Below are 25,027 nucleotides of genomic sequence, written 5' to 3'. Positions count from 1 at the left end.
AAGTCACAGTTTGCATCATCTTTTTTGCTTTTGTTTTATTAGGAGACAGGATGAAGGACGCGAGCAGCAATTAGAGAGGCATAGGTATTGGTCTAATGGTCCCGGGGAAGGCAATGGAGCCAAATGATGAGTTAAGAGGAGATAATGGAATGACATATCGTCTAGTTGTGTTACTGTGAATATCAATAATTAATGTAGCTATAGCGTTTGGGTCAACTTGAATAGTGAACTTAATAAAAACATGCTGAGAAGGCAGGGAAATAAAAAAATACTTGCATTAGAGAATGTGGGCTGCTTTGTAGATTATAGGTTTCATGATTCCTTTTTCTAAAACATTCAAGATATAGCGCTCCTATATAATAAATGACGTTAAGAACATTATTTCATACACGTTTCGCATGAAACGTGTATGAAATGACGTATATGGAATAATTCATTTTTTAAACACACAAAAAATAGCCCTTATATATAATAAACGGCGTAAAGAACATTATTTCATACACGTTTCGCAGCGTATAGGCAGGTGTATCTCGTGGTTCATGCTGATTGTGCTCGTAAAATATCTAAGTTTAATTAATTAGTGTGTCTTATAGTGAAGTGATGGTTGATTAAAGAACGATTTCTTGAGGGCGAAGCTCCTTGGGACCTAGCCTTGTCTTTCATTGTGTTCATGTCATGGAACCGTTTCTACAGTCAAAGCATGAATGATACACACAAAAAAGGGTTGTACAATAGACTTAAACGTAGACATATAGGTTAAATATTAGGTAAGAGTTCACTGTTACCGCCAAAAAATAACCTATCAGGAAGAGTATAGATGAGTTGACCTCTGCAAAAACGTGCCCAGGCTTTTCAAGGAAACCTGCAATTCATAGATACACGTCGAGCACTATACGTGTCAACAAACTACCCATACTAAAATGGTTTCTTGCCACCGATAAGATGGCGGATTCTTGGATTCGCGTTCGAGTCATATCTTCCACTTCAGCAATTTTCTAAGTCCGACTGTCTGACGGGCCCTCTACGCAGCTGAGAGACTTGGTCTTTCTGCTTCGACGTGGGAGCGGCCCGCAACGTGCTAAAGCGCACTCCATAGGACCCCCAAAAAATTGATCCATTCAATCTCTAATTGCTTGAGGTCCCTGGAAGGTGAAATAAATTTATATTTATATTGTACACTTTGTCACTAAATTTACATTATACGAGGCAATGCTTCGGTAACGTACACGGTTACTCACCTATAAGATACCCAGAGCTTCTCCCACTAGTGATGATTCCTTCTTCGTGGAGGTGCGTGGTGTTTTCTCCCCCTTCACTTGTCGATTAATAAAAATCGGATTAAAATACCGACATCTTATTTGGTATTTGTCAAGCAGATATTTTAGCCAACTCCGCTTGACATACAGTGAAGCTAGTTGTTTACAAAAAAATACTTTGTTTGCTTACAAAGTTGCTTGCAAAGTTGCTTACAAAGAAGTGGCGGGTGAAGTGGAAAAACTCGACCAAAACTGCTTCGCAGTTAAATCATCTATAACTATTTCTGAATCTCGGTGACGAAAAAATGCTATAGTTTCACCATACATGTATGAGTTAAGAAAAGCTTCCGTTTTGTTTGTAACGTCACGTGAAGCACTTGATTCTTCTTCCGTTCGCTAAACACTAAAGGATATCATGTGGTTAGGTTATTTGATGCATGCTTATTCATTCCTTTGTTACGCGCACAATTCGGCAGATGCACCGAACACACGCACGAAAACGCACGCGCGCGCATGAAAAGAGTCGTCGTGGCAGAGGTCGACATGTCACTGTTGCTGCAGAAACTAATTACCCTATTGTAAGCTTAACTTTGTGTAAAAAATCAACGTTTTAATGCCCTTAATCAAACCACAATGCTGTGAACATTTTCAATATTGGCAGTTTCTACTTCGAGAACGCGATGATGATGATGATGATGATATTGGGGTTTTTTAACGTCCCAAAACCTCCAAATGATTACAAGAGACGCGACATCGAGACCATAGCAGTCAGGCATAATTCCAAGCTGGTATGCAACTTCATACAAAACATTTCATAGTACAAGTGTACATACGAGACACGGAAATCAGATACAACTCCTCTGTCGACACTTTCAGGTCTGGAGAGCAATGAGAGAAAATATGTTTACTTTTCCAGCATATGCTAACAGCTTGGTACGCTAAATGTCGTCGTGCTTTCAAAAGCCCTTCTAACGAACGTATAGTGTATACTATATTGAATACTATATATAAAAAAAAAGACTGCGTAATCGAAAGTAAAGGTGTGAATTCGGTGCGAAGGAAAGGATACAAACGTGGATCGCGTACGTCAGAGAGCAAGGAGAGATGCCAAGGAAACCACGGAGAGCCGTGGGGAGAGCGGGAAGAGGAGCGCGTTCGGGATAGCTGCGCGCGACAGAGGGAGAGTGAGGAGCGTGGGGAAGGAAGGTTGCGCTGCTCCCGGAGGAGGAGCCTCCTATAAAGCGCTGGGGGAGTCCCGATGCCTCGATCAAAACACCGCGCCTCACCGGGAAAACGTGCCGTGCAGGGAGCTTCGTGGGCGCCTCAGGCCGTGTGTTGCGGCGGCGTTGGTGGTTTTGCCTTCTTGGTGCTGTGCGTGTGACTGGGACGCGTACTTTTCTGTGCCGGGTACTTCTCTACAGCCGGTGACTACACGGTACCCGATAGCGCGAGCCGGAGGAAACGCAGCCGCCGGCTAATTATTTTTTTTTTCGTCGTACCGCAACGTTTTCCGAGCGCCAGGCCTAACAGAACTCGCGCTGAGCCAGTTTCGCTGGGCATCGACTTTTCGCGTTCCCACGCACATTTGACCGCACGAAGCACCGCGAATCGACTAAGGTGAGATTTTATCCTGATCTCAAGGACTTCGCGTTCATATTTAGGTGTGATCAAATAATTCATAAGGTTGGGTCAGAAATACAGGGTATACGTGGCCCACCTCGATCTGCAATGTTCCTTTGACGTTTCGCCGTGGTCTGGCAGATTGCTTCCTCTGGTACGATACACTCGCAATAGTCTCGAATTTTACATGGATTAGCTAATTATCCGCGTTCATTACAAAACATGGACCTCCACGTGGACTTCGCTAGCACTGAAACTTGATCGGACGACTGCAGCTTTCCCCGCTAGACATCATGGTCCGCATTTGTTAAAGGACAAACCGGGCAGACGGTACCGTCAACTTTGGAGCACTTTGTTGAAAAGCTTCAATTGATGCGATTGACGACCAGTAGACCGGGAGCCTGAGATGCCCTCGTTAGGTGTTTCTAGCTGAACAAAGCATCTGATCTGCGTTTTTATCACGCGCTGCATTATAGAGGCCGCTGAGACGAGCGGTGTCAGTTCATTGCGCGAAGATTGAGCAACGCTGGAGTAGAAGGCAACAGAACGTTTCGGCCATGGACTACGGATACTTGAACCAGGCTGCTGCGGCCAGCGCCGCGTTCGAGCCGTGCATGGAATCGGCAGCGTGCCAACTCTCCTGTTCGTACGCGGAGCTTGGTCCTCCGACGGCCGCCTACCACCGCTACTCGGCGCCCGTGCCAAGGTCCTTCTCGGCGCCGCCTTCCGCGTCGGCCCCGACCTGCGGCGCGGCGGGACTCATCGCGCGAGGCGTCAGGCCCGAGCCGCCGCCTCCACCGCCTCCACCGCCACCTCAGCAACCGCAACACCACCCGACGCCGGTCTTCCCGGCTATACAGAGTAAGTGCGAGACTTTATTGAAACATTTCAGTCTACTAATTTTTTTATTTACTTGGAACATTACCCGCAGCGCCATCTTAGGCATTATTCCCCGTCAAGTGCGGAGCCTACGAAGTGACCACCCCAGAAAATATCTAGTTCCTCAATGTCGTGTGAACACATATGCATACTCTTTTTTCCCTAGAACAATAAAAGACTGGAATGTATTACCCGATGCTATACGTGATTCTCAAACTGCAGAACATTTTGAAAACAATGTTACGAAATATTTTCTAAGTGAATCTTCGTAAACGGTGATTGCCGTTTTTGGTGTGTGTGCCTGTCATCTTTTGACTATGAATCTATTTGCTGTAACTTGTCTCATGTACGTTGTAGGATGTAATATTAGAAAGTGTATTTTGTGATGTACGTGATGTAGCATGTAAGTCGTAGAACGTAGTATAGTGATGTATTCCTTTTGTATCGGCTATGCATTTCTTTTTACGCATGACATGACGGTTGTTATGTCAGTTTTCTACCCCACCCTTGTAACGGCCCAATCGGCCAACAGTACCTGGAAATAATAAAAAAAATAATAAATTGCGAGGGGCACAGTGTCTCATAGAATGAATCCGCAGTCTTGTGGCCAACTAAATCAGCTGGTAACATATTCCCATTCGACAATGTCTTGCGGAAAATAGGAATGCTTAAACAGATCCGTTCTGGCGTTGTATGGCCGTACTTTAAATTTGTGGTCATGCGAGAGGATTGATAATGCGCTATAGTTTTAAATATTCTGAAAAATAATGCCTGTTTTCTCGTTATAGATTAAATAAAATAGTCTTCAAGTCACTCAGTGCCTAACCGATTCCGTCAACGTTTGCGCGTTATCTTCAATCCCCTTGTTGCGTTTAGTAAAGAGATTTAGGAAGAAGGGAACAGGAGAGAATGGAAAGGCAGGGACGCTAGCTAGTCTATAACGCCGTCATGAAAGGAATAGAACAAAATTAGTGGTAATTAACAGCGTCAAGTGAGGCTGGATATCTTAATAGATTCGTGCAATAAAGGAAGGAAGTAAGGAACAGGAAAGAAAAGAAAGGCAGGAATGTTAACCAATCCAGAAAATTCGTTATGCTACCTACACTAGGGAAAAAGATTAGAGAGTTTTAAAGTGGAAAATGAACTATCGTCTATGTGCTCCTTTCATGAGATCCCCGATGCAAGTAATTAACATAAATCAATAGCCTTTTAACTTAACCAATTGCTGTAATAGCGAAAACAGGGTCTTGCGAGTTCCTTTCTTTTATATTTTCGTGTGTGTTGATGTCATTGACATGTATGGTCGCTTGTTGGTACCAGCTATGTCTATGCTAAGCTGAACTGTTGGTTTTTGCGCTTGAAACTCGGCAGTGTTTTCTGACATGCGATGCTTAATAGAGGAGATCTCCGGATTAAGTCCCATCACTTGATATTCTTTACCATGTTCCTAAATATATCGCGCGAAGGGGTGTTATGGCCGTTCACCCCGGTTCTGCCTCAACTACCTTTCCCCTATAAGGGTACGAGCTTTCAATTTTTCTGGGGTCACCATGTGATTGCACGCTTATGTGCGTGCGTGTTGGATTCACCTGTGATACTTCTACGCTAAGGTATCTCTGCCTAGTTTTCTTTGAAGTAAATTTTACAAGATATACTGGATCAGTCGCGGACGCGCCTAATGGCTTGTTCCTATTTGGAGTCCCGCAATACAGGAGTCTCTAAGCAATTGAATGAAGAGGAGAACAACTGCAGTCCGTTGATGAAGGTCTGCACTGTTGCCTAGCAACTGTCGGTGACATTGCCTGGAACATCAACAAGGAAAGGAGAATGCGAAGTGGGTGCCCCCAAGAGGTGGAAGGCTAGTCTCGCGTTTTCTTCTTCTTTTTTTTTGAAGAACACCAGTAGTGTTCTACCTGTGTGTCACAGAGAAAAGGGGCACAGAGAGGTTTAAGGTTCTCCCGTGAAGCATCCAACCAATAAAAGAAGGTATCTTAGTGACTGTCTCAGAGTTGATTCTTTTGCGCGAGCGTTTTAAATGGCAGGGAAGATCTGTCTGCAACTGGTGTACTGTCTTACGAACCGTCTCTTGAATGTTACATACAAAACATTTTCCTCTCGCATGGCCCTTGTGGTGGAGTCTGCATACCTCAGTGCCAACTTTCGCAATTCGCAACGTCTCCCCCCCCCCCCTCTCCTACGAAATTGACCACCATGGCCGGCAAGCCAACCCCAAAGTTTTTGCTATGCAGAAGAATGCTTCATGTTTCTACATGAAGTGTCCTGTATTTCTAGACAGAGTAGCGTGCATTCTAGTGTTGCAAAGTTTGAACATTACAACCAAGTACTCTATTAGGAACATGAATGTTTCATGCATTAAAAAAGGAATGTTCATCTATTGGTAAGTCACTTTTCGTATTCATTGCATTTTCCGAAATAAGTTTACGTTGAAATACAATTTAAGTCACTTTTCGTATTGATTACATTTTACGAAGCAAGTTCACGCCGAAATGCAAGGGCTAACATTATAATAGTACTTGTCGCACTTGACTTACGTGTTCTAGAGTAATAATGGGAACCTACGACGTTTTAAGGTACATGTGTGTTAAAGATGCCCCAGCTGCTCCATATTCCGTGCCATCGCATATCGACTATCGCAACTAGTCAGACACAATTTGTAGTACATATTTAAAAAAAATTGTTTTTCTAAGAAAAGCAGGTCGACGTCATGTGGGCATGCTTTACTGTACTACAGTCGAGGACACTTGTGTTGGTAAGCACAAAACACAGCCGTGATGATGACTGCGAACAGAAGCAGTGATAAACAGCAAAATTCAGAGTATAGCCAATCTGGCGAGGCTATAGCGAAATTAATTTCGCTATGGCCTCGCCAGATTGGCTGCTGTACACTTAGGTGGGAAAAGTATGAATGAAAAGGTTGGAAAGAAAGAAATAGAGCAAGAAATAGAGGTCAAGATAGCTGCCAGAGAGCAGTTTCTTATTGGAGTCGCTGAGACCTGAACCAAAAACACCTCACGAAGGAGGAGGAGGAAGAGAAATAAATGAGGAAGGACAGGGAGGTTAGCCAGCTCTCAGACTGGCTGGCTACCCTGTACTGGGGAAGGGTGTAAGGGGGATAAAGGATGAGAGAAAAGAGACGCTGTAAAAAATGGAGAGAAGGTCATCAGACGATCCACGACGCTGTTTACAGTCTGTCTCTAAGACCACTTGCCCGCAGAAAGCGCAACAACGCTCTCAGTGCCTTGCGTGCAGAGGACGGTCTTGGCCAGTGTCCCAATACCCTTTCTTCCGACAATTGGTGATTGTCTATTCTATCTAAAGCTTTGATTGCATATTAGGGCAAGGGCACAAAACGCGTAAATATGCCCATTCGAAATGATGGGCATGGATATTATCGTTTAATGTAGTCCGTTCAGCATAGGGAGGAATTAAATGACAAACAGGTTGATACTGCCCATTTTAGGATTGCTTTTTGTGCAATCAACACTGCAAACGAAAGGTTCTTGGTACCTTGCACTAAAACGTATGTGCAAGAGCATGACCGCGATATCCCAGGCGTTCTGGTTTGATTTAGCCGAAGTAAAATCCGTAACTAAGCCATCACAGCAAGTTAGCATAGGTACAAGAACTTCAGTAATGTTAATCTCGCTTGTCATCTGACTAAACGCAGCGTGGCTTCAGTGGCGTCGGTGCTGATCCTACGGTGTACGCAAAGTGTAGTCACTGAGTGAAGTGCACGGTGACATACTACAATAGCAAATCTATGTCCGTGACTGGCAGTGGAACACGTGACTGTACAATTTGTTGAAGAGCGCTCTATGTACTATGGCTAGACTCGCAAGGTTACTATTAAGATGATCTAAACAAAATAAACAGCGCGAAAGTGAAAATAAAGTCATTGAAGTTTCACACTTGAAGTTTCACTTGAATTAAAGCAGGCTTCATTTGCTAGTGTAATTTAATAGTTAGTATTTGATCTATAGTGTACATCTCTGAATGTGTAATAAGAGCAAAGCAAAAATGTGGATAAGTGCATCTTGGCTTATAAGGTGAGAGATTTACATGATTGAAAATACTGCAACTATTGTGTCGCTACCACGTCAATAAGCACTAACGTTTTAGTAGTGACAGAATGACACGAAGTGGTACGGAAAACGTTCCAGCAGAAAAGCACGCCTTGATTATACCCCCGAACTGTCAATATAGAAAACAGCAATACAATTTCACGTTATAATTCCATTGCTATCACGCATTCAATAAATGAGTGAAGTCAATGCGTAACGAAACGATTCACACCCACAGCTTGATATTAAGACGTTTTACCCGTGTGCTTTATCTCCCTCCTCTTCCTGTGTTCATCACTCTCGTTTTCGAAGTAGTACGTAAAACCTGCCACTCATTGTCAGCCTCTCGAGAGGTCACTGTCTTCTCTCAATTTTTCATATTTGAAAAGTATTTACTTTCGCTCTTTTGTTATTTGAACAACAAAATTGTCAATTATACCGTACAATCTTCACCATTTTCAAGTCTAAGTGTTTGAGTCGGTTAAATAAGATAGGCCAGAGGTAGTTGGGATTTTTTTCTTGATTGGACGGAACGTGATGCCATTGCGCATTTGCAACGTCACACTATATACTCTGTTTATCGAGAGAGAAAATAAATTGAAAAAAACGTCAACGAGAATTGTAGCATTCGGTTTGATACCATGCACTAAGGCAATGGGGAAAGGAAGATAAAAAGGAAAGCAGAAAAAAATGTAGACGCCCCCCCCCCCCCCCCCAAAAAAAAAGAAATGATTAGAGGTGTGGGAGCTATAGCCTATTTAATAGGCCACTGCCACGCAAAAAGTTCAATAAGGCCTTGGTCGGGCTTCGCTGACTTTCTGTCCGAATACAGATCGTGTCGGCACTCGAGCCCTGACAAAAGTCTGTCGTCAAGGGTGACCTTGTTTATATTGTTCGAAGGGCACATTAATGTGGATAATAGAATGCTTGTAGATAACTACCTGCATGAGAAGCACAAACCAAGATGTGTTTATGTTACTCTGCCGTTCTCAAAAATGCACATTTGATTTGATTTGATATGTGGGGTTGAACATCCCAAAACCACCCTATGATTGTGAGAGACGCCGTAGTGGAGGGCTCCGGAAATTTCGACCACCTGGGGTTTTTCAACGTGCACCCATATTTGAGCACATGGGCCTACGACATTTCCGCCTACATCGGAAATGCAGCTGCCACCCGTGACCTGCGGGTCAGCAGCCGAGTACATTAGCCACTAGACCACCGCGGCGGGGCACCAAAATGGCACATTAAGACTTGCCTCCATATATGCTTCATCTCAAAAGTTCTCTTCAACACTGGGGAGGCTACAGGACCCCTAAGCAGATAGGAAGGCTGATTGGCCCCTGCAAATGTATTCATATGCGACGCGTCGCCTACTCGGCGTCTCCTCTGCATACGCGCACGCGTAGCATGAGTGGAGCAAATAGATGGCATCAGTGGAAAAAATAAACACGGGAGCACGATATGCAGCTGGTGCCCTCCGCATTGAATTTATCGAATCGTCATCGTGCGCTGTGAAACGTCTAAGTTACAAACTGATGCTTGCGTTTACTTGAGATGAATGTGCTGATGCTTCGGCAGCAGTGTGTCATGACAATTTCGCTCTTATTCTCAGGACTATTGTCAGATTCTAGGCGTGTTAGGTTTAGAAGGCGTGGCTAAACAAACAACAGATCTTACTAATAACGACAGAAAAGCCTCCCATGATTTTTGCTCACCATAAGATGGCACTAAGCGATGGCCGATTTCAGCATTTATTTGCTGCTGCCACAGCAGTGGGCGAATAGCAAGCGCAAGTTGGTATAGAAGCGAGTGATAGCGTCTGCGTCAGCGCTGGCACGTTAATTTGTAATCCCCGTAACCGGTGGATAATGATACAGCTATGAAAGACGCATTACGTCAATGAGAAGAATAAACACATCATGCATCGATGAGACGTAACACGTGACAAACAAGAACAAACGCCTCAACCTCTCTCTTGTAAAGTAATTATATAGGGAACTATATATGCGTAGCCTTGATAGTGCTGGACGGTAATGGTACAGCAGCCGACAGGCAACGACCAAAGAAACAGACATGGATGAAGCTGTAATATTTTGACTCAATTAAACTGCTAAAAAAACGAACGAAATTTTTGTTTGACACTATTTTATCAACAATACGTGGCAGGAACATTGTTTGAATCCTGAGAAACTGGGATCCAAGGGAGCCGAAGGCCCTCACCTCCCAGATAAGTCATTTACTCCGCCGAAAATGGGGCCGTGTTTGGAACACGTGATTACCTGTAACGCTCACACAGTGTATGCATCCTTAAGTATACATAGCTATGTGCGCTATGTTTAAGTGATGAGCCATGTGTGCTTAGCATCGTATAGGTCATGCCGTTACCTGTCACCGATGTTAGGTGACAATCTACGCAAAAAAAAAATAATAAGTGTGCATTCTTGACGGCCTTTCAATACGCGCACCACCTAATTTTCATGAAGAACCAAAATTATGATGCCTACTTACAGTGTGGAGATGGCCTAAATTTGACGGCACATAATAGGTGAAGGCCGTACGCCACGTTTATGCCTACACTGCTTAGACATCTCGTTTTTTATTCAAACAAATATAGAGGCATGTATGCAACGATGTCGTCGAAACCTGTGCACCGTTGTAAAGTCATCGATATATGTTAAGCTGGGATTTTTAACTATCCACTTATACTAAAAAGCACAGTCGAAGTGATCAATAAAAGTGTGAAACAACACTGTGAGCTCCGATCCGTGAGCGTCGACGTCATAGAGGTCACCATATTGTTCGATGGCCAGGATGGGATGAAGCTGTGCTTTATGTCAATCCGCTTGTACCCAGAAGAGCCTACGAAGCTCTGCATGAGACACCGAAGAAGTGCATGTGCCGTTAGGCGAATGCTCTCTACACGCACTGTTGACTTTCCTTACTTTTTTTTAGGGGCGACGCTCCTTAAGGCGTGGGTCTGTCCACCCATTGTATTTATGTAGTAGTACGTAGCCACCGGTGGCACATAGCCGCTCTAGAGTGAGTATGTGTCATCGAGGATGCGAGATGGGAGATGGCGGTACTTGAAGTGTTCACTAGATGGACGGACGGACAGACAGACTAGCAGACGGATGGACGTACGAACAGACAGACAGACAGATAGATCGACGGACTGACGGACGGACGCATGGACAGGCAGACGGACGCATGGATGGATGCACGGATGGTCACGCGGACAGATGGAAGCAAGAATGAGCGGACGGACGGAAGCGCGGACGGGCTGATGAACGCTTCGCCCCCCTCAGCATCATTCACTACGTGGATATGCCGTGATTTTTTTATTTGCACAAACAAAAATATAGACTCAAACTGACTAACTTGTGGGATGAAGTCATCGAGAAATTCCTCGAGACTAGATAGTTAACGCAATGTTTCACTTAGGCACTTCTCGCCAAGCGTTGCAGTATAGGTAGTAGTAAAGTGCAGGTGCGTGCATGCGGAAGAATGTGAAAGAAAGAAACAAACAAACGAAGGATTGCTACTCGTGCCAGATGTAGATAGCATGTGAGCTAAACCGCTTGCCCTTCCTTGTATGCGCGTTTTCAGCTAGGGCCTTTTGAGGGCCGCCATAATTCTTTCTGGGCTGTTATAAATGCGAGTGACCTCCTAATAAATGCACTGCTGAAGATGGCACGTTCCCCTTCCCTCCCCCTCCCCGTTTTCTTTTTACTACCGCGTAGCAGTTCGGAGAGAAGCTTTCTCCCTCTCGTGTTAATAAAATGGCCTTAGAACACTCCGATTCGTTGTGACATTTCGAACTCCAAAACCAACTTCCTCACCTTTTCATCAAGATTCGCTATCGTTGTCGTGTTCGCTGCAACTTGGCAAGTACTGCTGATTAGGCGAGTCGATACTGAAAAACTCGAATCGTATGTCAATCTCACGCTCGCGGTAAGAGCAATAGAAACAGCTTTTTTTTTTCTATCTCTCTCCGTTCGCGTGTTTCTTTCACGAAGCAGTGCTTGAACCCGTGTAAAAGAGAGAAACCACAAGATCAGAGTGGGTATACATTGTGTGTATGTGTTCTTCACGGAAGAATGAGAGGAAGAGGCGCCGTCGAACAGTGGCGGGAGAGGAGAGAACTGCTTTAGGAGAGAAGGGCGAAAGGGGGGGGGGACGCAGGGGTTATAACCGAGTTACGGGACGTGGTGCGCCGCTGCTGGCCGCTCGTTCGGCAACGCGGCGGGCCGCAGCCGATGCTCGGCTTGCTTGCTTGCGTGTCCAAATTACCGCCACCTCGCCGCCCACACTCCGGCAGCCTCCTCCTCTCTCCGACGGCGGCCCTTCGCCGCAAATTTGATCAAAGGCACCCTGGCTTGGATATATAAAACGCTCGGGCCGTACCAACGGGGACGCCAGTTCGTAAGGTTGGCTCTCCCGTCATTTCGCATCCAGCGCCGATCGGAAGCGAGCTATCCTCCGTGCGGAGAAGTCGAAGCCACGGAGAACGGCAGTGCAGGAACGAGCTATACGAACAGTGGCTGCGGCAGTAGTGCTTCGAACGCCACTTCAACGGTTGCGGCCGGATGTATTGGGAATGCGTGGGCACAATACGACGTGCACGATGTCACCGGTTCGACTACACGCGGGAAATGTAGTCAACGAACTTGTCGTACTGACTTCGATACGTGAAGGGGCGCGACCTGCGTCGCTCCAGGGGGAAGTGGCGATTGAGGTCCGATGTACTCAAGATGGCCGCGCCGTCTCAAAGGTGAGTCTGCCCTCGCACTGAGTTGCGCTCTCCGTCAGCGACTGATATAAGCGCGCGCTGGTTAGTAAAGTAGCGTGATTGCGAAATAACTGTTACATCACATCTCAGACCCCATTCATGTGAACGGTTGCTATTTCACTAATGCCTTTAATACGTTGAAGCCAGTCCTTTAAAGAATTCATTAATATCATGGATTGCAGTGTACGCCAACTAAGACAGTGTGTAACAGTTCACAGTTGAGACATTCTTTGTATGCGCGGTGAACTGTTGTATGCGTGTGCAGTTATTAGCTGTCTTTCTTTCTTTCTTTCTTTCTTTCTTTCTTTCTTTCTTTCTTTCTTTCTTTCTTTCTTTCTTTCTTTCTTTCTTTCTTTCTTTCTTTATTTATTTCTTTATTTCTTTCTTTCTTTCTTTCTTTCTTTCTCTACCCTGTTCCTCCCCTTCCCTTTTTTTTCTGTAGCAAACCGGATGCAACCAGCTTAACCTTCCTACCTTTTCTTTGTTTTCCCTTTCTCTTTCTCTCTCTCTGTTTCTCTGATACTCTAGAGAGGGAAATTACCGTGATGCGTCTGTTGCGCAGGTCGGAATTTTTCGATATTGTGCGAGTTACTTCAAATGTTTTATATAAGAGTTTTCAAGTATAAGAGAAGAAAATAGTGAACGTCAGATGCCTGAAGGCGTATGCACTGTTCCCTTCAAAATCGTGGAACGTACGTGTCGTGGAAAGTACAGCCGGGAAACACGTCCCGATTCATTCCGAAAAAAAAAACCAACAAAAAAAAACATCACAAGTAGACGTTTTCGCGTAAGTGGACCATAATACCATGCATCGTACTTTACTGTCGCGTGGGTGTGGACGCACCTTCTAAACTCTGCGCGGCCAAATTACTGATGTGTCGCAATTCAGGGTCTGTTGGCACGCCTTCTTGAAATGTGAGCATAACGCTAGCAGGGGTGTGACGCAGAAGTGACCACGGACGCACAAATAACGACACCACAACGAAAATGATCAACCTTCAATCCGAAAATAAAAACAAGTTGTCGTACAGTAATCCAGTTCGAAACGCAAATCTGAGCGTGGTTTTTTCCAAGTGCCGTGTTTGAGTGTTCGAGCTCTTTATGCGGTACTCGTCCTGCCTGCGTAACTCTGCTGTCGGAAGCTGGAGATCCTATTTCTGAAACTGGGACGCAAAACAAAAGCTATTATAACTAAAAGACATAAGCTCGTTTGAACATAACTGCAGACTTCTAGGGCACAACGTCCCCGCTAGAATAAATTGTTTTTCACCAAAATCTGCTATAGAAAAAAAAAGATGAGGAGGTATCTACAATGATATCTGTTGCACTGAAAGAGCAGGAAGCTGAGCGCCATCCAAATACAAGCAGGGCGTCTTCTCCCACACCTTCCCCAGATGCCGTTAAAAAGAAAATATCCAACAGCATTAACACTCTCATCATCATCGAAAGCCACACAACATTTAGCTCTCAATACAAAAAGGCCACGAAATTGACTTTCAGTGGTTACCTGGGCATTGTGGTATCAGCGGAATGATTCTACAAATAATTCTACTCGCGCGTCACATCAGGAAGCGAACAGCGTTACCATTCCGCTTACAAAAACAGAAGCTGCGAATCAGATTCGTCAACTGGCCCGCTCTCTCACATCGACTGAGTGGAAAGCACCAAACGTGCGATGTGACATACCAGATTACATCAACTTGATCCTTCATTGCGACTCCAGCCTCCATTTTGCCCACATCAACGCGACGTTTCGCTTCTCTATCGTCTTTTATTGGGAGTTACTTTCGCGAAGGCATATACCACGTTAATCGGAGGGACTGACAGTGCGGCAAGCGATGTTTGCGGCATCGACCAAGGTGTCCAACATCTGCTCTGCCACAGTCCTCCATTTGCACCAGAGTGACAAGTACTTGCCAACCCAATGCAGCGACTGGACGATCGGCAACTTTCTGCGCAACCACTGTTACAGTACCGTCCACATATCTCAACAGCAAACAAGGCAGCCCCACCACTGTGGTCTAGTGGCTAAGGTAGTCGTCTGCTGACCTGCAGGTATCGGGGTCGAATCCCAGTGGCGGGCGGCTGCATATTCGATGGAGGCGAAAATGCTGTAGGCCCGTGTGGTCAGATTTGGGTGCACGTTAAAGAACCCCAAGTGGTCTAAACTTCCGGAGCCCTCCCCTACGGCGCCTCTCATAATCATATGGTGGTTTTGGAACGTTAAACCCCACGTATCAGCAAACAAGGCAGTGGGCTTTTGTGCTTTTTGAGGACCATAGGCTTGTGTGAATGCCTCTGACTTGCGGTAGGACTCTACATCCTGCTGTGAATTTACTTTCTCTCTCTTCCCTTTTTTCGTTCTCTTTCCTCATCTTTCTAACCCATTCTCTAATGCCTCAGTGTAGTGTAGCAGACCAGAGGTCTGTTTCGTTAACCTCACTCACTGCCTTCTCCCTTTGTGTTTGCTTCCTTACTTCTATTGGCGCTTAGTTGCTGTATAATTTAGTGTTAAATTACATATAATGCACTTTCGATTAATCAAACTTTATGTTATTACCTATAATTCACTTTCTTTGTAATTAGTTTTAAAAGTTATGAGCCACTTTCACCCAAAGGGAAGGTTGTAGAACTGAAAAGCACTGACTCACCTGCGTTTCCTTGTGTTATGTTGTGTTCGTCTGATTTTCAATGCTCTATTGTGTTTTCTTCTCCTGTCTATTTGTTTGCGCGCGCGCGCGCGCGTGTGTGTGTGTGTGTGTGTGTGTGTGTGTGTGCGTGTGTGTGTGTGTGTATTTGTGCCCGCATGCTGTCCTTTTCGAGTGATCATGATACATTTCATATAGTTTTGCGTTCTTTTCTTGCGAATATATATTATCTGTTTTATGGTCTCCTTTGTACATTTTTTTTATTTTACAGTTTGCTGCACAGTGCGCGGGGCATCCAACTCGCGGCGCTAACGTATCGCCTCCGCTTCCCTGTTCCGTAGATCTGTGCAACTCCCGACGCTGGTGTTTCGCTGTCGCTTGGCTGGCTCGAACAGACGAATTAGCCCTTCGGCGATGCTGGTGTCCCAAAACGTGCATGAAGCCAACGCGAAGCATCGGACGATGACAGTGGAGTCCCTTTAAACTATACACAGTTAAAATTATCGCATTTGCATAACCTCAAGTGAGCTTAATACGGTATAGATGTTCTTCTTCTGCGGAATCATCTCGTAGCCTCACCTGGCACGGTGCTCTTTAGGAGTGAAGCTCCTCAGTCCCGCATCCCGCCGTCGTCGCCATCGAATCTCCCTGCGCCTGGCAAACACGCCGAACAAAACAACAGCTGCGTTCGCCCGGCATAGTGGGAGCACCGGCGTGGTGCAACATTGATCGTGCCTGGCCTCGTGTTCCGCGCACACACTCACTCAGTCGTTTTCGCCACCGGGGGCCGCAGACGCTCTCACCACCCACTGCCCACCCTGCCACATTCCTCAAAGCCAGCAGCAGTATCAGGCGCATAGTCGTTTGCGTCCCATTCGTAAGGAGCTTCGCTCATCGATTCTATTCGTGCACAGAAAAACTCCAATAGTTTTCGCCTTGTCACTTACCCTGTGCTGGTTCCCTCGGTTACGGAGAGGAACGCCGACGCTCAGTAAGAGAACAGGTGTTCTGCGCTAGGAGTATACCTGCACAATGGGTTGCAATGCTTATTAGCCAGTCTTTTAAAAAGAGAGAGATGTGAATTAGCTTTAGGGGCGAAGCAGCCCAGGGTCCAGGCTTGTCTATTGCGCGTTGTCCGTGCTCACGGTGGCGATGACGATGACGCTGATGACGATGAAGAATAAGGGTGGTCCAGACCACACTTTATTTTTCTGTCATGGATGAAAACAAATATTACCGTGCTCTCAACCGTGAAAAGCAATTCCGGCGCAGACATCAAGCTACCCCGGAGGCGAGAGCTCAGGAAGCAGCAGCAGAACAAAAAAGCCAATAACAATAAACTGCTATCCCAAACTTGAGGGCGCGGAAAGCGGTGAATCAACGTCAAAAGCACATTGTATATAGTGTACACACGCGTTGTCACTGATTAACATGCGTGAGTGGTCAATGCCACGGGTTGATTTACAGCAAGAATTATCCACAGTGCTTCGCCCACTCGTCATCATTAACTTTGTGGAGACGCGTTTTTTTTTTAACATGCTCATTATTCTTCACCCCTAAGGCGGGTGGCCTACTTGTAGGTCCAGGTATCCATGGCTTGCTGCCACCGCCTGTGTCCTGTTCATCAATCATAACCGGCTTTCAGGGTCCTGAATCGTTAGCAGTCTCTCCCACTGGTCTGTCTTCGGATTGTTCCTCTGGATCAACTCCTTCCTCTTCGTTCCCGCTTGCGGCCGTTGGAAGTGGTTCATCCGGACTGTTCTTGCACTCAAACACCTTTTAGCGCAGGGCTTTGCGCAAATGCATACCTTTCATTGTTTTCTGATTACATGGCGTTCATCAGTGTTTTGTGCGGGGAAGTTCAGACCAGGAGCATTCTCATAGGTCACCACTTGTTACCTACTCAGACCCTTGCGTGCCGGCGTATGCTGCTTCCTCCGCTTCCTAATAATATCTGGGGTTTTACGTCGCAAAACCACGATATCATTTTGACGCACGCCGTAGTGGAGGCCTCGGAAAGTTTTGACTATCTGTTGTTCTTCAATGTGCACTGACGTGGCGCAGTACACGGACCTCAAGCATTTTGCTTCCACCGATATGTGATTGCCGTGGCTGGAATCGAACCCGCGACCATCGGCTTAGCAGTTGAGCATAATAAGCATACAGCAACGCGTCGGACAACCTTCTGTGTTTTCTCTAATGGGCCAGGATGCCTGAGTACTTTTTCAGCACGCGTTCATTCTCGACGTTGATGTCACCGTCAGTGTCCTCTGCGTGTCGTAAATGTCTTGGCGCACATGATATCAAGTCGCGGTGTGCGCAGCCTGGTTACCCATGAAAGACACGTGTCCCGGCGTCCAGAGGATGCTTGTTTCTTTTTAACTTGTGGCGTTTTTAAAGACGCGAACTGCAGTCTTTATGATCTTTCCGTTTATGTACCTTCTGCGCGCTTCTTCTAAGTACGTTACCGCTGTAATCCAGGTCTTCTTACGCGTTGTGATGACCAGAGATGTGCCAAGTTATTCCGTTGTACTCGCGTCCTTGGTACGTATGGACGTTGCTCACAGTTCTTAAACTTCTTCGACGGATACGCTGATTGCAAAACGGTCGTTTGTAAGGTACGCAGCGGTGTCCATGCATCCCAATTTTTCTTCATTGCTTGTTGGTGGGTTCTCATTTTCGTTTGAGCAGCTTTATAGTATGGCTGTCTAGCTGTATTATTCTATTCTCATACTTGGGATGCATGTTTCTGTTACTAGCTCTTTTCTTGCCTTGTGCGGAATACACTAAGGAATGTGCTTGTCATCTTCGAGTTGGTAACTTAAATCTTGGAGTGCACCTTTACCCTTTTGTCAGCTCTACTATTTCCAGAAAGATGGCATTCTGTGCTTCCACGGCCTCTTCGCGCGTTCTGTGCATTCCGGGCCACGTCTCTGTGGATCTGAAATAACAAAATAAAATTCTAAGGCAAGAAAAATCGTACACGAGTTGATTTTGCTATGTGCATATAATACTTTAGGAGGAAAACAGAAAGAACTCAAAAAAAGAAGGCAGGGATTTTAACCAGGTACATGTCAGGCTGGCTACTCTAAGCTGGGTGCATGGGAAAGGGGAGCATAAAAAGGAAAGAGGAGGAAAAGAAAAGAAGGGAATGATCAGCAAATGTGCGGACGCGTATGTGGTGGTGGCACTATAAAGTAGTCAAATGCGTTAACACATGCCCGCAGTCCTCAGAATATACGTAAGTGCTTTAACTGCCTTGTGAACTGAGGAGCGATGGAACTGTTCTCCTGCAGCATCTGCGCGAAGAGCGGCCTATCGTCCAGTTGTCGCAACGCGTAACAAAATGTGCATGCCTCAGAGGCTCATTGAGGGCAATGGCAAAGCAAATGACTGAATTATGCTTCAGTGCCGAAGACCTTGCATGCTGTACTGTCAGTTCCACCTATTAATGTTGCAGTTGCCTTTGTGAAGGCAACCCCAACCAGAACCTTTAAAGAAGCAAAGCTTCACGTCGACGAAATGCGGGTGGAGGTCGGAGTTCCAGTGTAAGGTATATTTTGTGCAGTCTCGTATGTGTTAAGGTTTTATTGCATTTTAAAGGCTATAGTCTTTCTTAGGGACCTTCGACGCAAAAAATTTGGTCTGTCTGTTCATTTGTCTGTTTATCTACCCTTAACAATACGGGTACTCTAAACGGCACCAGCCGATACCCCAAACGGCCGACCCCATCCGCAGTGCCCACCAATGCTGCTCAAAATTCAGCGTTCATACTTGTGTGATTGTCAATTAGAAAGCAATTATGGCACATATCTGAGGCACCATAACAACACCAACTGGTGCGGGTGCATTTCCGATGGAGGCGGAAATGCTGTTGACCCGTGTGCTCAGATTTGGTTGCACGTTAAAGAACCCCAGGTGGTCAAAATTTCCGGAGCCCTTCACTACAGCATCTCTCATAATCATATGGTGTTTTTGTCACGTTAAACCCTACAAATCTTAATCTTAACCATAATAACACGTATATATTCTTTATGTGCGTCTTTCACTAGAAAAGGCTTACATAAGTAATTCTAAGGACAGTAGCGCTTATCACGCTGCGCTGACCATACAACGCTTGCACGAAAAGGCAAGTGTTTCTAACGCTTTGCTAAGACGACACGGTGGTGGCAACTACCCGTCGCCTTGCGTTATAGACCTTATCACCCTTGAGACGGGCGTACACGCCCATCTCAGAGCCACGCGCTTCGTTTTCGAAGATAACTGCCAGTTGATGCGCTCATTTGCCTCTACTGCACGCTCGAGGCACTCTAACGCAGCGCCTCCAGAATACCATTCCGCGATTTTCTCGCGCAGAACATCAAATAAACGTTTTGTTCACTCTCTCCAGCCGCAAAGCTTATCGTCTTTCGACGACATTTGCAGATTAACATCTAGATACGGGGCCATTTTTTTTTCTTCTAGACATATGAACAAGGTTCAGAAGCTATACTAATAAATGCTTCATATATACTTGTCTCAGTAAACGTTTTTCCTTCAATTTTTATGTACATATTTTCTTATTTAACATATTTTATAGCTTTTTCGTTGAGTCAAAATTTATATGTTTGCGCAATTGATAGCAGTGCAGAAAGTGTCGCTGGAAACAACGTTTCAATAATTAAATTTAAAACAGTAGCTCGTAAATAAGAAAAGCTCCTTGGGGGAGGGGATTAGTCACTTTAACCGTACTCTGATATGCGTGAACTAAATCCAATGCCCCAACACATTCAGAAGCGTAACATACCCTTGAAGATCAGGAGGAGAGTACCTGCATTGACGTAGACAAGTCCACTCGTCGAAACATTGGCTGCAGTGACACTTCCTATTCAACAATTTCTCATAACAGGCAAAATACTCCTACACCAACTAAAATATTTTTTTAAAGCGAAAGCCTTTACTGGGCTAGTCGAGCGCGTTTCTCTGTGTATTTCCGTGTGGCTTTGAAGCAAAGAACAAATACCCGGTGACAAGCTGTGCAAAGCTTAGTTGCGACGTTACAGTTGTCAGAGCCTGCAGCGAATGCCTTTGTCGGATTGTATGTCTACCTTTCCGAATGCCTTGTCTCGTCGTACGAGGTGTGAAATCAAGGAGTGCGTGCATGCGTTCACAGAGGAGTGCGCGAGCGTCTAATAGTAGTGTAGGGGCGTGGAACTCCTCGCGTCGACTATGGCGACAGCTTCGGAAACTGATGAGACGATTATAGGGAGTGCGCGCAGTACGAAACGTTCGACTAGCCGTATGGTTTGGTTGGTCAACTTCGCTTTAGTTGTGAAGGTAAACAAGCGTAACCAAGTAAACAAGCTTTCGTTGGCTCCATTGGGCCTAGTTTAGCGAAAACGCAGCCATTTTCTTCTTTGTTTATGCATGCTTGTAGACAAGAAAAGAGTCTAAAATGTAAAAAAGAAACTCGCAGCACCTTTTATGCATTGACCTCGACGAATGGAAGGTGATAGCAGTTTTCTTTTCCTTCTGAGTCGATGTGTTGCTACTCCACCGCCGTCATGAAAAAGTTTTCTGCACTTCACTTTTCTGCACTGTTTCTAGGATCAGCCCAACCTTTGACTAGACCTGGATGTGATGCGACTACCTCAGGGAGAAGCTTTAATTTATGGGACGTCATGCTGGCGTCATTACAACATCTCAAGTGTTGCTGACTTAAGAGGTCATGCTGGCGTTATATGATGACGTCATCATTTGATGATGATATTTGACACCACGCATGTTGACACCATGGGACGCCGCCGACACCGACGGTCAATTTTAATTTTCGATGAGACATCTAGGGATTTCGCCTAATAATCGAGCCAAGAGATATAACTCTTTCTTGCAACAATAACTCACGTCTGTTGACTAATAAGTATGCTTCTCCTCAGGACCACTACGTGAGTGGCAAAACACGCTTTACAAAACAAAATTGTTGAATTGTTGCAGGCGTCATCTGTACAGATGGGGTAGAATTGCTGAGTTTCATTGGTGCGATAAACACTCTACATTAGAGGACTGCGGATTACATTATGGCGTGGATATCTAGGTACTACTTGAGGTGGCACTGATATTGTTGCATTATGGGTAATCCCAACTCCCCGCTTCATAAGAGGTAGTCTAAAACGCAGGCTTCAATTGCGATTATCACCCTCGTTGTGGAGTGGTGTGTCGCTCACGCTTGGGAAAACAAATGAGTGACTCGCAGAAGGAGGGGTGTAAGGTGCTGAACACTTGGTTTAATACGGCATCTGATACGACTGGACGTGTAGCATCGTGCGTTCCGTCAATCGACTGCTAAGGGCACATGAGACTAATGATCGAGCAGCCCGTTGCGATATTCGACGATTCAGGGAACATAGGGCGAAGAATCGAGCAGCTCGTATACTTTACCAAGATCCAGCGTCCCAGCTTGTAAAATTTGAAGGCTTCGTCTTCTGGTCGAGAATCTTAACAAGCAACTTTGCACAATGCTGCTTAGTTTGACAAGAATATAATCAACAAAATTATACTTTTCTGAGCGACATAAACGTCACAATAGCCAGAAGTCCCTGATTGCTGTGCTGACAGCCATTGGCAACCTTGCGGGCCTAGCCTGGCAAACGCACAGTTAAGCTTATTGCATGGAGGGCCAGCATTAGGGGCAGGCACCCAATTCACCATTTACAGAAGGTGCTAGCACACGCTAATGTAATTGTTCGTTGTTTATTATATTTGAACAAAGGACGCAACATAACATTGTGTGTTTTATTTTTAGTCATTTTTGTTATTGCAGTTTTTACTCACGAAACGTTCATACATTGTCACCTATGACATGTTTAGCAGCAACCTTGTGTCGCACTTTGAGGATGTGGTTGTAAAAAAAGAAAAAAAAAGAAGAGGGGTGGGATTAGGGCAACTACCAGGGTTCACCCGGGACGTCTTATTGTTCTATGTCAGCCCTGATCGAAGGGCTCGATTATCTGTCATTCTCAACTGTTTACCCTTTCCTCGGTACAACATATGTTTACCTAATACTTTGCCTTCTTTTACTTCGACCTGACGTGCTAGAGATTACTCGTTTTTTTTTTATTTCAACCGACATACGAACTGCAGTCGCCCAATCCTTAATACTAGTTGTCGTCGTCTAGTTACTCAACGCCCAGGTCATGATATTATGCTTTACCACTCATCGCGTGGGATTGAGTGTTTTGTTAACCTTTTTTGTGTGCTTCTTCACAAGCTTCGCCAAGCACGTGTCTCCAGTTCAGTGCCAGAAAGATCCGATGGTCTCGTACTTCCTTTGTTGCATGTTAATGCACTGACGGCTTTCATGACTCGACACCTGCTGCTGCGTGTTACCCTCACTGATTTTGTTCCTCTAGTTTTGCTTACTGTAGACAGTGTATCCGATGAATTCTAAGCTTGACAAATGTGCTAGTGCACTTATCTAAAGGGTTGATTGCCAAATACGCTTTCTTGGTTTTTGTACGCAATTAAAGTTACCTTATTATGGCGCACATGATGACTGTCTATTTATGATTACGAGTCATCATGTCACATTATAAGTCACGTATTGCACATTGTCAGCACAGTCCTTCAACAGGACAATGTCATTTCTCTAGCAAAGGTTATTCTGATAGTGCATATACGTAGTAGCAAGTTGCCCGATACTACTTATTCCTTGCCTCTCAACTTGAATACGCTTTGGGTGGATACGATGATTTTCATTGAACAATTTTCCCCATTGTTTCACGCTCTATTATAAGTGATACCTTTTTTTGCCTTAAAATTGATATAATATGTCGTGTCGTTTGCCTTGAGTGCCTCAATGTTGCACAAACTGGAATATAAAACTACGGCTGGCGTTGAGAATTGGAGGAAAAAAAAGGATCGCTTTAAGCTCTTGAAAAGCAGGCCAAAAAAGGTGTGTCACTAACAATGTAGGTGTTACCGTAGGTTATGAAGCTTGTGTTTAGAAAAAAAAGGTTAACGATTTAGATTAGTAGGTACTCTACTATGGGATAGGATAAAGCCATCCCGTAGGCCTGTAGATGTTCACATAGGTGCTTAGACATGTAGGTGTTCTTGCCTTTAAGATATATAAGCAGAAAAATGTGTAAAACCTCACTAAAGGGTCCTTATATCTCCACAATGTTGTTTCGATGACAAGAGGGTTGTTTATTTCTCGCCCTCGATGTCCGTCCTACAAGCATCATTTCATTCAATTGACTAATTTTTGTATAAAACACGTGGAGGATATTAGCACTAAGCGTTGAAAAGTCTATAAGGATTTCATTCTTTTTGGCTACGTGCTGTTATCTCTGGTTGCATGGTAGAAATTGCTCAAAGTTAAGTGAAATCTGTCGATTGCCACTTTAGTCATGTTAGACAAGATAGAATGAGCTTTCGACTGCATAACAACAAAAAAATAGGTTGGAGACTATTCACAACTAATATTTCTCGTATAAGCACTAATCTAGAGTTTATTTCCTAATGACATCATATCAACAGACTGCTGGCGTTACCAATTGTGCCGAAAATACAGGAAGCACTAAGAAAAAATAACGCGCTCTTTCTTTGTGTTTTAAGATGTTGTTCGAGGGCTTTTAAGGACCACCGGGGGATGCTAAAAAAATATTGAGTCGTTTGACTGTAACTGAAGCGAGCTTTTAAGGCCCGTATTCACTAACCAACCTCGGCCTTACCTCATATTTTTCTGAACTTCCTGTACTGTCTACATGGGTTTTAAAGGCAAAAAACTGGTAACAGGGCGTAAAATAAGGAGAAGTGTGAATTGGTCCAATTTGTTTATCACGCGTAATAAAGGTTTAAAACCAATAAAAAAAACTCGAGGAAAGAATTAGGTTGGTTTGTGAATACGCGCCTGAGTTTTGAAACCAGGACAGAGAAATTACGTGCTTGACTTTGTGCGTCTAGCTACTAGCACCCGATGTGTTCCACTGTTCGTAAGGAATTCGCACCTTTTGTTCCAGAAGCTGACGCATGGGCGCGGGCTGAGCGGTTGCCGGAGTGGAGTCCCGAGCGTGAACGCAGTGCGGCGGCTGCGGCGGCGAGACAAGTATCCTGGTTCGGACAAAGTGAGTCCTCTTTTAGAGGAAAAACGAAAAATTGGAGGGGGCCTTGAATCAGGTGTCTGGTAGCGACACTCGCACATCGGCTTTCGTGTGCGCTATAGTGTATACCTTGGGTACACTTAAGCTTTCGCTGCGCTGCCGATGAACGAAGCCATGTAGAACGAAGCGCGGTGTTGCGATCTGCTCCGCCGGAAATCGCAGTCATCCCAGCAGCTCACAACCTTCGAATGAACTCTATCAATTCAGTTTTAATAATTATCATAAGAGTTGATTCACCCTTGTGTTAAACGAAATTGTGATGTCTAATTAGATGTATAAAATATACTTCTTAACTTAATCCTAAACAAATTGTTTCAACTTTCTAGATGTTTTCTGAATAGTCGAAAAATCGGAACTGCTTGACCAGAAGTTCTTGGGAGAGAAACGAGGATCTCACTCGGTGTTCATGCCATTAAAAAAATAGAGCTGAACTAAACGCTTTATTCAGCCCAGGATAACCAGTTTGTTACCCTATGTGTGGGAACGGGATGAGGGAGATTGAAAGAAAGATACGAAAGAGAATGTAGCACATCACACTGCGCGCACACACAAGCACGCAGTCAGTATCATTCCATCAATCTGAAGCAGAACGCGACACCATGCGGCATCA

The 25,027-nt window shown here is 44.9% G+C and overlaps 1 protein-coding gene across 2 annotated transcripts in view; it reads left to right on the top strand.

Moving 5' to 3' along the window:
• Positions 1 to 25,027, top strand: part of LOC119169223 (uncharacterized) — a 139,053-nt gene that overhangs the window by 39,206 nt on the left and 74,820 nt on the right. The window contains exons 1-2 of one of the 2 annotated variants that reach the window (XM_037420336.2): positions 2,552 to 3,737; positions 24,277 to 24,381. In XM_037420336.2, the coding sequence (XP_037276233.1) occupies positions 3,434 to 3,737; positions 24,277 to 24,381 (409 nt within the window). In that variant the 5' untranslated portion in view covers positions 2,552 to 3,433. Of the gene's footprint in view, positions 1 to 2,551; positions 3,738 to 24,276; positions 24,382 to 25,027 lie in introns of those variants that run through there. The other variant, XM_075881557.1, reaches the window with a different exon arrangement.

This window comes from Rhipicephalus microplus, chromosome 2 (assembly GCF_043290135.1).
Source record: "Rhipicephalus microplus isolate Deutch F79 chromosome 2, USDA_Rmic, whole genome shotgun sequence".
Lineage (NCBI taxonomy): Eukaryota > Metazoa > Arthropoda > Arachnida > Ixodida > Ixodidae > Rhipicephalus > Rhipicephalus microplus.
This window is presented reverse-complemented; position numbering and strand designations above follow the sequence as displayed.